Source organism: Kogia breviceps, chromosome 1 (genome assembly GCF_026419965.1).
Source record: "Kogia breviceps isolate mKogBre1 chromosome 1, mKogBre1 haplotype 1, whole genome shotgun sequence".
NCBI lineage: Eukaryota > Metazoa > Chordata > Mammalia > Artiodactyla > Physeteridae > Kogia > Kogia breviceps.
This window is the reverse complement of record NC_081310.1, coordinates 106318135-106333022: the sequence shown is the minus strand read 5'-3', so window position 1 is coordinate 106333022 and position 14888 is coordinate 106318135. Positions and strand designations below refer to the sequence as shown.

At 38.3% G+C, this 14888-nt stretch overlaps 1 protein-coding gene across 3 annotated transcripts in view; it reads left to right on the top strand.

Annotated features, from left to right (window-relative positions):
- The window catches only part of SASS6 (SAS-6 centriolar assembly protein), a 54118-nt gene that overhangs the window by 11313 nt on the left and 27917 nt on the right, over window positions 1-14888 (top strand). For all 3 annotated transcript variants that reach the window (XM_067040436.1, XM_067040444.1, XM_067040452.1), the window contains 3 exons: window positions 1171-1342; window positions 2012-2077; window positions 3144-3263. In XM_067040436.1, the coding sequence (XP_066896537.1) occupies window positions 1171-1342; window positions 2012-2077; window positions 3144-3263 (358 nt within the window). The remainder of the gene's footprint in view (window positions 1-1170; window positions 1343-2011; window positions 2078-3143; window positions 3264-14888) is intronic.

The window sequence follows — 14888 nt, the reverse complement described above, 5'->3', positions numbered from 1 at the left end:
CTAGAAATTTTATTCCTTTTGGTGCAATTGTAAATGGGATTGTTTCCTTAGTTTCTCTTTTTGATAGTTTTGTTGTTAGTGTTCAAGTATATGTCTTTGTAATGAACTTGGAAAAAGGGAAGAATAAGATTTTGTGTGCACGTATATCTGTATTTGTTTAGTGTAACACCTGATCCTTTCCTTTTAAAGCTCCCAAACCGGGCTTCCCTGGTGGCGCAGTGGTTGGGAGTCCGCCTGCCAATGCAGGGGACACGGGTTCGTGCCCCGGTCCGGGAGGATCCCGCATGCCACGGAGCGGCTGGGCCCGTGAGCTATGGCCGCTGAGCCTGTGCGTCCGGACCCTGTGCTCCGCAGCGGGAGAGGCCACAGCGGTGAGAGGCCCACGTACCACAAAAAAATAAATAAATAAAATAAAAAAAATAAAGCTCCCAAACCTTTTATGTATAAATTTCATCAATTGACGATTATAGTTTGAATTAATTATTTTATTAGCAACTATAAAATTATGCTTTTCCAATTCCATCATTCTTCCTATATTTATTAGATATAATTCTTCTATAAAGAACTTTCCTTTATCAATTAGAGCTATTTGATTACTCTGAAAATTCGTACAGGAAAGGATAAATGCTCAATTCTTACTATTAAATTGTCACTTGTGGTTTCAATGGGTTTTTGATTTGATTTTGTTTTTAGTGTTTTGTTTTCTCTCTCATCTGTTTCTCATTGTGAACTCATGGACATTTATATATTCATTGTTTTCAATCAATAGATAAATCTCCATTTTACTGTTTACACTAAATCCAGTTTTACCATTGGGAGTCCTTTCATATTGACTCCTATGATTCCAATATGCTCCCTTTTCTGATCCTTTTTTTTTTTTTTCGGTACGCAGGCCTCTCACTGTTGTGGCCTCTCCCATTGCGGAGCACAGGCTCCGGATGCGCAGGCTCAGCAGCCATGGCTCACGGGCCCAGCCGCTCTGCGGCATGTGGGATCTTCCCAGACTGGGGCACAAACCCGTGTCCCCTGCATCGGCAGGCGGACTCTCAACCACTGCACCACCAGGGAAGCCCTGATCCTTTTAATCATTGATGATCCAATAGAGCTCATGATTCAATGGGAGAGTTTCACTGTCTCAAAAATGTGTTATGTGGCACTTTCTTTTCAAAGGTTTTTGCTACAGTTAGTTTCTCCAGAAGCTATTTTGGATAACTCACCTGCTTTTTTAAATGTGGTAGAGACAAATCCTTTTAAGCATCTTACACACCTTTCATTAAAACTGTTACCTGGAAATGATGTGGAAATAAAGAAGTTTCTAGCAGACTGTTTGAAATGTAGCAAGGTAAGATTTAAATTTAAGTTAATCTTTTAAATAAGTCCCAGAGCTCTCTGATAAACCACTGAAAAGCTATATTGCTATTAGATTTTGTTTTCTGAATAAAGTTCTTTTAAAGATGTCCAGGAAATTTTTATAGCATGTACTGACTTTATTGTTTTAGTCAAGGTACAACAGGATAGAACTGGACCAGGAAATGAGAAACTTAGGTTCCAGGATTTTTACTGATTTTCTGTGGCCTTGAGCAGTCACTTAAACTCTTGGTATCTTGGTTTCATCAGCTGGTAGATATGTATGGAAATATGTACCCTCTCTAGGCTATCTTAAATGAGATAAAATATATGAAAGTGTCTTGAAGATTAGAAAGTGCTCTATAACTATATAAGGTATGTGGCACAAGGAAACAACATTGGGATGCCTTGTAAGAGTTTTCAGAAAGTCTTTTTAGTCAAATACTATGGATCAGTGCATCTCAAGATTTAAGGGTTAGGCAAATCTTCTAGGGATCTTGCTTGTGCAGATTCTAACTCAGAAGGTTTGAGGTGGAGCCTGAGATTCTGTATTTCTGACAAACTCCCAGGGTGGTACTGATGCTTACTTTGCTACACTTTGAGTAGCACAGCTACAGATGATTAAATTAAATTGTAAGCTGCATAATTTTATTTTTATAAATAGGAAGAAAAATTATCATTGACACAATCACTAGATGACGTTACCAGGCAACTGAATTTCACACAAAAGGTAATTCAAATTTCATTTTGTCTTTGTAAGTCATCCAAACATAGGCTCTGAATTGCTTCTTGAATCAAATCTAGGCTTTTGTGTATTTTTTTTCAAAGCACACTGCCATTGAATTTCCCCTCCTTTTTGCCACCCTTTCCCTACCATTTATCTTAATCTGATGCTTTTTCTTCTTGATAGTTTATTCTATCCAAACATTTCTGTTATCCGCAGTATATGACACATTCTCTCCAAGTCTTCATTAAATAATGTATAGTACCTGTCATATGTTAGTTCTGCTCCTCTTTAATTCACCTCATTCTTCTTGTCTAAATGACTTTTCAGTTCCTGTCTTCTAAATCTTTCCCTTCCTTCCTTCTGTTAAGTTTAGAATTAATTTCTCTGATAGGCTTATCATCATTTCAGTCATAGCTACTCCTTGAAATTGAGGACCAAAGTATCTGATAAGCTGCGTGGCTTCAGGTAGAAAATTGTCCTGCACCACATGGCCCATCTTGGGAACCTGTGTTACTAGGTTTTAGGTGTATAAGTAAACTACAGTTGACCCTTGAACAACACGCGGGTTAGGGACACCGTCCCCCTGCACAGTTGAAAATTCTTGCATAAGTTTATAGTCAGCCCTCCGTATCTATGGTTCCACATCATCAGATTCAACTAACCGTTGATTGTGTAGTATTGTAGTACGTATTTCTTGAAAAAAAATCTGAGTGTAAGCGTACCTGTGCATTTCAAACCTGTGTTGTTTAAGGTCATCTGTACTACTTAGGACTTGGTCTACCCTGGGTCTCTTTTTTTCTTAATGCCAGAGGAGAGGATTGAGGGGCAAAGAGCCAGATTTAACTAAAAGGTTAGTGATTGTTAAACTGTGGACCATTTTAACTGTAAAATTGCTTTTATTCTAATCTTGATTTCTTTAAATACAAAAAAATCTGTGTAAGAAAAGGCTTTGTGTATGTCTTAAAAAGCTGTGATTCCATCTCCTTTAATATACTTTGCAAATATTTTCATGTTCCAATCTAATAACATATTCAAGAATTTAAATATTTCATATTGAACTCTACTACAGACACTATCAGAAAAAATCCAGGAATTAGATAAGTTACGGAATGAATGGGCATCACACACAGCAACATTGTCAAATAAGCATTCTCAAGAACTGACGAATGAGAAGGAAAAAGCTTTGCAGGTATGAATATTAAAAAAACTGGAAAAATATTTTGTTACTGCCGTTAGTCATTTTGTTAATTATAAAAGTAATACATGCTTGCTTTAAAATTTTCTAACAGTGCAGAAGTATATAAAAATTAAAAGTCCTTAAAAATCTTACTACCCAGAGATAATTTATAAACATTTTGATATTTGTTTTTCCAGACTTTATATATGTAAATAATATATAATTTATAAGTAATTGTTCATATTTATAAACTTAGAAATATGTAAATTGGGAGATATGTACACACGTATCTGAGTTTTGGTTTTGTTCTAAGCTAACGAGGTCCTCCTGGATATATTGATTGTAATGTTTTTTTCACCTAACTTGATATTGTAGATATCTTTTTTTTTTTTTTAATCAGTTCAGAAGTGGCTGAGTAGTATTCATTACTTGGACATAACATAAATTATTTAAGTGCTTACTAACTGATGGACATTTAAATGCTTCAAATCTTGGTTATTGCAAATAATACTGCCCTGAACATTTTGATTCCTAGAAGTGAGATTGCAATGTACGCATATAAAATATTAATGGATATTGCAAATTCGCCACCCAAAAATGTACCAAATGGAATCCCAAAGATAGTGTATGATCATACTTACTTCCCCATATTCCTGATACTGTTAACCTTCTTAATATCTGCTACCTGATAGGTATTATAGTAGTATTAAATTTTAATGTATATTTCTTAGATTTTTAGTGAAGATAAGTATCTTTTAATATGACTTTTGGCCATTTAAATTTCTTCTGTGGATTATTTCTTTTAATATCTTTTGCTTTCCCTGTGTGACTCATTTTCTACTGCTTTGTAGTGTGGATTTACAGTGTTTTATATCTTTTATATCATATTAATTTCTTTAATGTTAAATTATTCTTTATATAAAATTCTATTTTTGCTTTTTGCACTTTACTAAATGTTTGCTTTTAAGGGTACTGCTTGGTAACAGTTTATGTGTACTTTCACCCAAATTAAGATTCAGAAAATTGTACCACCCCTTTAGGTTTTCCTTGTGTACCTTCTCAATTCATTTCATACTCCCACAGGAAGCCCATCACTTCAAAACAGGTTTTGCCTGTTCTTGAACTTTAGATAAATGGACACATACAGTATGTATTTATTTGTTTGTGGCTTCCATCACTCAGCATAATATCTCTGAGATTCAGTTATATTCTTGTGTGTTTCTTTTTGTTGTTGTGTAGGATTCTATTATATGAACATGCAGTAACTTATCTGTTTTCCTGTTGGAAGACATTTGAATTGTTTCTGACATTTTGCTATTATTAAACCGTTAGGAACTTTCTTGTATATGTCTTTTTGTGAATACATGTACTCATTTTCCTTGGGTGTATATTTAGGATTAGAATGGCTAGGTTCTAGTGTAGGCATATGTTTAGCTTTAGTAGAAACTGTCAAACAGTTTTCCGAAGTGGATATATCAGATCATACTGCCATTCAGTGGGGGTATGGTAGTACCTCATAATGTACACTTTTTTATATGTATATAGACTACTTAGATATTTTCTTGTGAAGTGCCCATTTGAGTCTTCAGCCCATTTATTAATTGTGCAGTCCGTGTTTTTCTTAATGATTTGTAGGAGTTCTTTGTTTATTCTGGACACAAGTCCTTTGTCAGATACATGCACTGTGAATATTTTCTGTCCATGGCTTGCCTTTTCATTTCTGGTGTAAAGTAAGGATATTATACCTTTACCTACTATGTATATTACAAACATTGTATTTTAGCCTGTCATTTGCATTTATTAGGATCTCTTGCCATATATAGTTCTTTTTAAAATTTTTATATTCTTAAATTTTAATTATTTTATTTATTTTAAAGATTTTGTTTATTTATTTTTTTGGGGGGGCTGCACCATGCAGCATGTAGAATCTTAGTTCCCTGACCAGGGATCAAACCCGCACTGCCTGCATTGAAAGCGCAGAGTCTTAACCACTGGACCTCCAGGGAAGTCCCTATAGTTCTTTTTATTTGATTGTCATCCAGTCTTTCAATCTGTGTCTTTATGGTATAAGGCTTCATTTTATGTTTGGAAAGCCTTTGCCACCCCAAGGTTATGAAATATACTCTCTGGTATTCTCTTCTAATACTTCTATAATTTTCTTGTTGAATTTAACTTTTTAATCTGTTTGGAGTATATTTTACTGGAGTATGAGATGGATGTTTTTGGCATATAGTCAGTGAGTTGCTCCAATACCATATTTCCCGGTGATTTAAAATGCAACCTTTAATATATACTTAATTCCTTTATTTATTTGGTCTTCTTTCTGGGCTATTGGGTAGAACTGATATCCTTGGAATTTTCTTGTCCAGTGTAGAGAAATATCTCTTCATTTATTCAGGTCTTATTTGTTTAAAACAGGTTTATAGTTTACTCTTTATTTACCTCCTTTTCTCTTTCTTTTTTTCTTTTACAGTTCTTGTTAAATGTTTTTGCAGAGAGATTTTGCAGATTTTTGCTCTATAAATGGGACCATCTATCACACCCCACTACTGTGATAATTTCTAAATGTTTATTGCTAATGTGTATTAATGTCATACCCATTAATTCTAGGTTATATTTACAAATTTGCATTTTAATTTACATATTTTAATAGTTTTGGAGATTCTCTTAGGTTTTTCTGGTAGATATGTAAACTATAAAAAATGATAATTTATCTCTTTCAAGATTTATATCTTTTTTTTCTTATGCAGAGAAATGATAAATAATAGTGGAATCCTTATCTTGTTTCAGTTTTTTTAAATTTAATTTTTATTTTATATTGAAGTACAGTTGATTTACAGTATTGTGTTAGTTTCAGGTGATAGCAAGGTGTTTTCAGTTTTTTATGTGTGTGTGTGTGTGTGTGTGTGTGTGTGTGTGTGTGTGTGTGTGTGTGTGTGTATCCATCCTTTTTCAGAGACTTCTCCCATATAGGTTATTACAGAATTATTGAGTAGAATTCTGTGTGCTATACAGTAGGTCCTTGTTGATTGTCTGTTTTATATATAGTAGTGTATATGTTAATCCCAAACTCCTAATCTATCTCTACCCCCTCCTTTCCCCTTTGGTAACCATAAGTTTGTTTTCAAAGTCTGTGAGTCTGTTTCCATTTTGTAAATAAGTTCATTTGTATCATTTTTTTAGATTCCACATATAAGTTATATCATGTGATATTTGTCTTTGTCTGACTTTCCTCACTTAGTATGATAATCTTTAGGTCCATCCATGTTGCTGCAAATGGCATTATTTCATTCTTTTTTATGGCTAAGATTCCTTTGTATATAAGTACCATGTCTTCTTTATCCATTCCTCTATCAATGGACATTTAGCTTGCTTCCATGTCTTGGCTACTATAAATAGTGCTGCAATGAATACTGGGGTACATGTATCTTTTCAAATTATGGTTTTCTCCAGATATATGCCCAGGAGTGGGATTGCTGGGTCATATGGTAGCTCTATTTTTAGTTTTTTAAGGAACCTCCATACTACTCTCCATAGTGGTTGTACCAGTTTACATTCCCACCAACAGTGTAGGAGGGTTCCCTTTTCTCCACACCCTCTCCAGCATTTACTGTTTGTAGACATTTTGTTACTGGTGTGAGGTGATAGATACCTCACTGTAGTTTTGATTTGCATTTCTCTAATAATTAGTGATGTTGAGCATCTTTTCACATGCTTTTTGACCATCTGTATGTCTTCTTTGGAGAAATGTCTACTTAGGTCTTCTGCCCATTTTTTGACTGGGTTGTTTGTTTTTTGATATTGAGCTGTATGAGTTGTTTGTATATTTTGGAGATTAATCCCTTATTGGTCACTTCATTTGCAAATATTTTCTCCCATTCTGTGGGTTGTCTTTTCATTTTGTTTGTGGTTTCCTTTGCTGTGCAAAAGCTTTTAAGTTTCATTAGGTCCCATTTGTTTATTTTTGTTTTTATTTTCATTACTGTAGGAGGTGGATCCAAACAGATCTTGCTGTGATTTATGTCAAAGAGTGTTCTGCCTATGTTTTCCTCTAAGAGTTTTATAGTATCCAGTCTCACATTTAGGTCTTTAATCCATTTTGAGTTTATTTTTGTGTATGGTATTAGAGGATGTTCTAATTTTATTCTTTTACACGTACCTGTCTAGTTTTCCCAGCACAACTTATTGAAGAGTCTGTCTTTTTTTTCTCCATTGTATATTCTTACCTCCTTTGTTGTAGATTAATTGACCATAGGTGTGTGGGTTTATTTCTGGGCTTTCTGTCCTGTTCCATTGATCTATATTTCTGTTTCTGTGCCAGTATCATAGTGTTTTCATGACTGTAGCTTCATAGTATAGTCTGAAGTCAGGGAGCTGGATTCTTCAAGCTCCCCCATTTTTCTTTCTCAGGATTGCTTTGGCTGTTTGAGGTCTTTTGTATTTCCATACACATTGTAAAATTTTTTGTTCTAGCTCTATGAAAAATGCCATTGGTAATTTGACTGGTATTGTATTGAATCTGTAGATTGCCTTGGGTAGTATAGTGATTTTGACAATATTGATTCTTCCAATCCAAGAACATGGTATATCTTTCCATCTGTTTGTGTTATCTTCGATTCTTTCATCAGCATCTTATAGTTTTCAGAGTACAGGTCTTTTTCCTCCTTAGGTAGATTTATTACTAGGTATTTTATTCTTTGATGAGATGGTAAATGGGATTGATTCCTTAATTTCTCTTTCTAATCTTTCATTGTCAGTGTATAGAAATGCAATTAATTTTGGTAAGTTAATCTTTTTTGGTAGATAGCTAAAATATCTCTCCAGTAGGTATGATATTTGCTCTGCTTTTGAGAAAGTTTTCTTCTGTCTGGCTTCCAAAGAGTGCTAAGTCAGATGAAGTGACTTTTGGGGATTTAACCTAATAATCATTTTTCTCACTTTAATAGTAAAATAATGATAATAGATTTCCAAAACTGGAACCATTTTTGAATTCAGAGGATAATTACTCAAAGATTTTTAATATCCTGTTTAATCAGTTTGCTAATATTTAATTTAGGACATTTGTATATATATTCACACATGAGATTGGTCTGAGATTACTGTTTTCCTGCACTCTATCTTAGTCTGCTAATTAAAATTATGTATTTTGGACTATGGTATTAGAATTATGCTAGTGTCAGGAAAGGTATGAAAACATTTTCTGGTTTTCTCTATGCTTTGGGACAGTCAAATAATGAAGAATTATCTGTGCCTTGAAGGCCTGATAGAATTAGCCTTTTATCATTTGTGTCTGGTGTCTCTTTATTTTTTTTGGACAATTTTTCTTTTTTAACATCTTTATTGGAGTATAATTGCTTTACATTGTTGTATTAGTTGCTGCTGTATAACATAGTGAATCAGCTATACATAAACATATATCCCCATATCCCCTCCCTCTTGCGTCTCCCTCTCACCCTCCCTATCCCACCCCTCTAGGTGGTCACAAAGCACGAGCTGATCTCCCTGTGTTATCTGGGTGCTTCCCACTAGCTATCTATTTTACATTTGGTAGTGTATATATGTCAGTGCCACTCTCTCACTTCATCTCAGCTTACCCTTCCCCCTCACCGTGTCCTCAAGTCCATTCTCTAAGTCTGCATCTTTATTCCTGTCCTGCCCCTAGGTTCTTCAGAACCTTTTTTGTTTTGTTTTGTTTTTTAGATTTCATATATATGTGTTAGCATACTGTATTTGTTTTTCTCTTTCTGACTTACTTCACTCTGTATAACAAACTCTAGGTCCATCCACCTCACTAAAAGTAACTCAATTTCATTTCTTTTTATGGCTGAGTAATATTCCATTGTATATATGTGCTACATCTTCTTTATTCAGTGATCTGTCGTTGGACACTTAGGTTGCTACCATGTCCTGGCTATTGTAAATATGGCTGCAATGAACATTGTGGTACATGAGTCTTTTCGTTTGTTTGTTTTTGTTTCTGTTTTTGCGTTACACAGTCCTCTCACTGTTGTGGCCTCTCCTGTTGCAGAGCACGGGCTCTTGGACGCACAGGCTTAGCAGCCATGGCTCCTGGGCCTAGCTGCTCCATGGCATGTGGGATCTTCCCAGACCAGGGCACGAACCCGTGTCCCCTGCATCGGCAGACGGACTCAACCACTGCACCACCAGGGAAGCCCCATGACTCTTTATGAATTATGCTTTTCTCAGAGTATATGCCCAGTAGTAGGATTGCTGGGTCATATGGTAGTTCTAGTTTTAGTTTTTTAAGGAACCTCCATACTGTTCTCCATAGTGACTGTCAATTTACATTCCCACCAACAGTGTAAGAGGGTTCCATTTTCTCCACACCCTCTCCAGCATTTACTGTTTGTAGATTTTTTGATGATGGCTATTCTGACTGGTGTGAAGTGATACCTCATTGTAGTTTTGATTTGCATTTCTCTAATGATTAGTGATGTTGAGCATCCTTTCACGTGTTTGTTGGCAACCTGTAAATCTTCTTTGGAGAAATGTCTATTTAGGTCTTCTGAACTCTCTCAGCTTTTGCTTGTCTGTAAAGGTTTTAATTTCTCCATCAAATCTGAATGAGATTCTTGCTGGGTAGAGTAATCTTGGTTGTAGGTTTTTTTCCTTCATCACTTTAAATATGTCCTGCCACTCCCTTCTGGCTTGTAGAGTTTCTGGTGAAAGATCAGATGTTAACCTTATGGGGATTCCCTTGTGTGTTATTTGTTGTTTTTCCCTTGCTGCTTTTAATATGTTTTCTTTGTATTTAATTTTTGACCGTTTGATTATTATGTGTCTCGGCGTGTTTATCCTTGGGTTTATCCTGTATGGGACTCTCTGTGCTTCCTGGACTTGATTGACTATTTCCTTTCCTATATTAGGGAAGTTTTCAACTATAATCTCTTCAAATATTTTCTCAGTCCCTTTCTTTTTCTCTTCTTCTTCTGGGACCCCTATGATTCGAATGTTGGTGCGTTTAATGTTGTCCCAGAGATCTCTGAGACTGTCCTCAGTTCTTTTCATTCTTTTTTCTTTCTTCTGCTCTGCAGTAGTTATTTCCACTATTTTATCTTCCAGGTCACTTATCCGTCCTTCTGCCTCAGTTATTCTGCTACTGATCCCATCTAGAGTATTTTTCATTTCATTTATTGTGTTGTTCGTCATTACTTGCTTCCTCTTTATTTCTTCTAGGTCCTTGTTAACTGTTTCTTGCAATTTGTCTATTCTATTTCCAAGATTTTGAATCATCTTTACTATCATTATTCTGAATTCTCTTTCAGGTAGACTGGCTATTACCTCTTCATTTGTTAGGTCTGGTGTGTTTTTATCTTGCTCCTTCATCTGCTGTGTGTTTTTCTGTCTTCTCATTTTGCTTATCTTACTGTGTTTGGGGTCTCCTTTTTGCAGGCTGCAGGTTCGTAGTTCTATCTGTTTTTGGTGGCTGTCCCCAGTGGCTGAGGTTGGTTCAGTGGGTTGAGCAGGTTTCCTGGTTGGGGGGACTAGTGCCTCTGTTCTGGTGGATGAGGCTGGATCTTGTCTTTCTGGTGGGCAGGCCCACATCTTGTGGTGTGTTTGGGGATGTTGGTAGCCTTATTATGATTTTAGGCAGCCTCTCTGCTAATGGATGGGGCTGTAGACCTGTCTCGCTCTTTGTTGGGTATAGGGTGACCAGCACTGTTCGTTGCTGGTCCTTGAGTGAAGCTGGGTCTTGGTGTTGAGATGGAGATCTCTGGGAGATTTTCGCCGTTTGATATTACGTGGAGCTGAGAGGTCTCTTGTGGACCAGTGTCCTGAGGTTGGTTCTCCCACCTCAGAGACAGCCCTGGTGCCTGGATGGAGCACCAAGAGCCTTTAATCCACACGGCTCAAAACAAAAGGGAGAAAAAAATAGAAAGGCAAGAAAGGAAGGAAGGAGGAAGGGAGGGAAGGAAGGAAGAAAGGAAGGGAGGGAGGAAGAAAGAAAGGGAGGAAGGAAGGAGGGAATAAAGAAAGGAAGGGAGGGAGGAAGAAAGGAAGGGAGGAGGAAAGGGGGGAATAAAGGAAGGAAGGGAGGAAGGAAGGAAATAGGAAAGAAAGGAGGGAAGAAAGAAAGGGGAGAAGACAAAATAAAGTAGGGTAAAATACAGTTATTAAAATAAAAAAATAATTATTTAGAAGAAAAATTTCTATTAAAGAAACAAACAAACAAAAAAACGGGTCGGTCTATCCTTAGGACAAATGGTGAAAATAAAGCTATACAGACAAAATCTCACACAGCAGCACTCACATACACCCTCACAAAAAGAAAAAAGGGAAAATAATAGTATATCTTGCTCCCAAAGTCCACCTCCTCAACTTGGGATATTTCCCTGTCTATTCAGGTTTTCCACAGATGCAGGGCACTTCAAGTTGACTGTGGAGCTTTAACCCACTCCTTCTGAGGCTGCTGGGAGAGACCTCCCCGTCTCTTTGTTCGCACAGCTCCTGGGGTTCAGCTTTGGACTTGGCCCCGCCTCTGCGCGTAGGTCGTCCGAGGGCATCTGCCCTTCGCTCAGACAGGGCGGGGTTAACGGAGCAGGTGATTCGGGGGCTCCGACTCACTCAGGCGGGGGGGCGGGGGGAACGGATGTGGGGTGAGTCCGCGGCGGCAGAGCCCGGCGTGACGCTGCACTGGCCCGAGGCGCGCCGCGCGTTTTCCCGGGGAAGCAGTCCCAGGATCCCGGGACCCCAGCAGTGGTGGGCTGAACGGGCTCCCGGAAGGGGCGGTGTGGAGAGTGACCTGTGCTCGCACACAGGCCTCTTGGTGGCAGCAGCAACCTTAGCGTCCCACACCCGTCTCTGTTGTCCGTGCCGACAGCCGCAGCTCGCGCCCGTTTCTGGAGCTCCTTTATGCGGTGCCCTTAATCCCCTTTCCTCGCACCCCAGGAAGCGAAGAGGCAAGAAAAAGTCTCTTGTCTCATCGGCAGCTCCGCGCCGTTTCTGGAGCTCCTTTAGAGGCGCGCTTAAACCCCCCTCCTCACGCAGCAGGAGGCAAAGAGGGAAGAAAAGGTCTCTTGCCTCTTCAGCAGCTCCAGACTTCTCCCGGACTCCCTCCCGGCCAGCCGTGGCACACTAACCCCTTCAGGCTGTTTTCACTCTGCCAACTCCAGACCTTTCCCTGGGATCCGCCCAAGGCTCAGTTCCCAGCCCCGCCCGCCCCGGCGGGCGAGCAGACAAGGCTCTCGGGCTGGTGACTTCCGGTTGGCGCCGATCCTCTGCGGGAATCTCTCCCCTTTGCCCTCCGCACCCTGTGGCTGCGCTTTCCTCCGCGGCTCAGAAGCTTCCCCCTCCGCCACCCGCAGTCTCCGCCCGCGAAGGGGCTTCTAGTGTGTGGGAACCTTTCCTCCTTCACGGCTCCCTCCCACTGGTGCAGGTCCCTTCACTATTCTTCTGTCTCTGTTTATTCTTTTTTCTTTTGCCCTACCCAGGTACGTGGGGAGTTTCTTGCCTTTTGGGAGGTCTGAGGTCTTCTGCCAGCATTCGGTGGGTGTTCTATAGGATAAGTTCCACGTGTAGATGTATTTCTGATGTATCTGTGAGGAGGAAGGTGATCCCCGCGTCTTACTCTTCCGCCATCTTCTCGCTCCCCCTCCTGATGCCTTTTTAAGGCATTTTTCTTTAGGTTCTTTTCTGATTTCCTTCATGATTTTTGGTCTTTTCGGATTTTCTGTTTTTTCTTGAGTTAGTTATGTTAGTTGTATTTCCTTAAAAAGCCATGTATTTCATCTTTGTGTTTAAATGTATTAGTAAAATATCTTATATGTTGTTTTATAATTTTTAAAGTCTTCATACTATTTCTTTTACGTTCTTTTTTTTTTTTTGCCGTACGCAGGCCTCTCACTGTTGCGGCCTCTCCCGTTGCGGAGCACAGGCTCTGGATGCGCAGACTCAGAGGCCATGGCTCACGGGCCCAGCCGCTCCGTGGCATGTGGGATCTTCCTGGACCGGGGCACGAACCCGTGTCCCCTGCATCGGCAGGCAGACTCTCAACCACTGCGCCACCAGGGAGGCCCCTCTCTTACGTTCTTAATGTCTTTTTTTTAATGAGACCTGATTGTGTGTGTTTTTTGTAGTATTTTTAAAGAACCAATTTTTTCTTTCATTAATTAGTTCTACACTGCCTCCCCGCCCACCGTGATTTCATTAATTTCTATTGTTTACTGAAGTTTTTTTGCTTCTATTTTCAAACAAGTTAGGTTCTAAAAGTCTCATAAGTGTATTTGTTTATAACACCAAAATGACTGAAGGATTTGTTTGCATTCTTCACTGCATTTTCTAATAGGATTGTGAATCAGTCCTTTGAGACTTTAAAACCAAGCAAGCCACTCTTCTCTTCCTGCTGATAGATAGTCTATAGGGCAGTGATTTTAAGACTTTAGTGTGCATCAGAATCACCTGAAATAAACAAAGTAGAAAATGTAAATATTGTAATCCTATCCATTACACTTTTTAAAACAAAAGCCCAAAAATTCTGATTATTGCTGGGATAAATCCAGTTCTTTATTTTTATAATATTTGGTCTCTGTTGCCTTCAGTGTGTTTGATTACCCTCTTAGACAGTTACAGTTAGCATCTGTACCAGTTTGCTCACTGTTTTTTTTTTTTTGATTGCTGCTTGAGTGTTTTCTTCCAAGGTTGCATTTTCAGTTTTATATGGACTTTTTTTCTGTTTTATCTCTTTCTTACTTCTTCTCTCAACTTCAGCTTTCCAAAAATGAGGAATTCTTAAAATAGTTATGTAAAATTTCCAAAGTATATTTTTAATAAGATATTGGGAGTAGGAGTTTATTAACTTTTTATTTTTTTATATTTTATTTTTGCTGTGTTGGGTCTTCGTTTCTGTGCAACGGCTTTCTCTAGTTGTGGCAAGTGGGGACCACTCTTCATTGCAGTGCGCAGGCCTCTCACTATTGTGGCCTCTCTTGTTGCAGAGCACAGGCTCCAGATGTGCAGGCTCAGTAGTTGTGGCTCACTGGCCTAGTTGGTCCGCGGCATGTGGGATCTTCCCAGACCAGGGCTCGAACCCATGTCCCCTGCATTAGCAGGCAGATTCTCAACCACTGCGCCACCAGGGAAGCCCCCCAAAGTATTTTATGAGAGAGATACTCTCCTGGTTTTGTGGTAGGAATTTTCGAATGGGTACAACTTTTCTGGAATGCAGTTTTGGAAATAGTATTAAGCTTTATATTTGTTTACATATTTTTGACCTATAATTGATCATAAGGAGATAATCTGAATTGGATGTATGCTTATGTACAAAAATATTAACTATAGTTTTATTTGTAATTGTGAAAAATTGGAAACTCAGTATCCATGGTAGAGCAAGGGTTAATTGCATTATGGTATAGCCATGAGATAGAATATTGTGCAGCTATTAAAAGTATTTACAAAGAGTTTTTTAATGATGTGAGGAGGTGCAAATGCAAAAGGATTAAAAAGCATGATTAAATTGTGTAAACAGGTGGGTCTCATTTTGTTAAATTTAACTATGTGTGTTATGTGTGTATGTGTGGTGTCAGTATAAGCGTATAAATGACTAGAAAGGAATATTCCTAAATATTTAGAATGACTCCTTGGATGAGATCATCGGTTATTTGTGATTTCTTTCTTTAC